Raw genomic sequence first — 944 nt, forward strand, 5'->3', positions numbered from 1 at the left:
CCTTGGAGTCCGTTCCCGTTGGCGCTGGTGCAGGAGGGAGGAGGAGAGGCTTGGGGCCGGACCACGGGCGCAAAGGCGCTCTTTTGTTTCACTGCAGAGATGACATTGGCAGGTGAGAATGAGAAAATGCCGTGGGCACTGCTACAGTTTGAAGGGAGGGTGACCGAAGAGGCTGCCATGGTGGGGCTGGACGGCACTACTGCAACAAAGCAAACACGGTCAGGACGCGCGGCGCCGTGCGGCACACGACACAGAGACTCGCGGGCCGCCGGGGACAGCGGGGCCAGGCACGCATGCCAGTCTCCGCGTGGCCCCTCTCTGGACAACAGGCAAACGCTGTGTCGGACTCAGTTCCAATTGGGCGGCCCCGTGTCATTCCGATTGGGTTTGGGTTTGGGTTTGGGTTTCCAATGCGATCGCATGGGGCCCGATTGAGGTCAATTTCCTGTCGCCAGGTGGGCGCCCAGCCTCCACAGCCACCCTTCCTCGTGTCCAGTAGCTCACATCACAGAACATCCAAGCAATGCACACATTTGACTTTGAGTGAAAATGAATCTGTGCGATGACGTGTGACAAAAACAGACACTTACTGCCGTAGGGAGAGTTAGCGGAGGAGCCATTAAGAAATCCAGGCGAGCCAGGGACCCCTAGATTGGCCATGGCGCCACTTCCATATCCATTCATGCTAGTGCTCACTGTGTTGTAATTGGACTGCTGGGGAGTACTGCTGGGGACGTAGCCTCGCGGGGACACGCTGCTTGTATTGCGACTGTAGCCGACTGTTAAAATCCCCCCCGCCCCCCCGGCCAAAAATAACATTATTATCAGGGAGAGACACTGGGGGGGTTTCCCCTCAAATCTGTATCATATAGTAAACATTTCTCATCGACCTCCTGCGGTGCTTGTGCCCCCGCGCCCCTGGCAGCTCCGACAGCCTTGTCACG

At 57.9% G+C, this 944-nt stretch overlaps 1 protein-coding gene across 1 annotated transcript in view; it reads right to left on the reverse strand.

The window, feature by feature from the left end:
* The window catches only part of EBF3 (early B-cell factor 3), a 122,463-nt gene that overhangs the window by 4,616 nt on the left and 116,903 nt on the right, over positions 1-944 (reverse strand). The window contains exons 12-13 of the mRNA XM_014550603.1: positions 591-779; positions 1-199 (exon numbers count right to left, since the gene is read on the reverse strand). Coding sequence (XP_014406089.1) covers positions 1-199; positions 591-779 — 388 coding nt within the window. The remainder of the gene's footprint in view (positions 200-590; positions 780-944) is intronic.

Source organism: Myotis brandtii, unplaced genomic scaffold, assembly GCF_000412655.1.
Source record: "Myotis brandtii unplaced genomic scaffold, ASM41265v1 scaffold604, whole genome shotgun sequence".
NCBI lineage: Eukaryota > Metazoa > Chordata > Mammalia > Chiroptera > Vespertilionidae > Myotis > Myotis brandtii.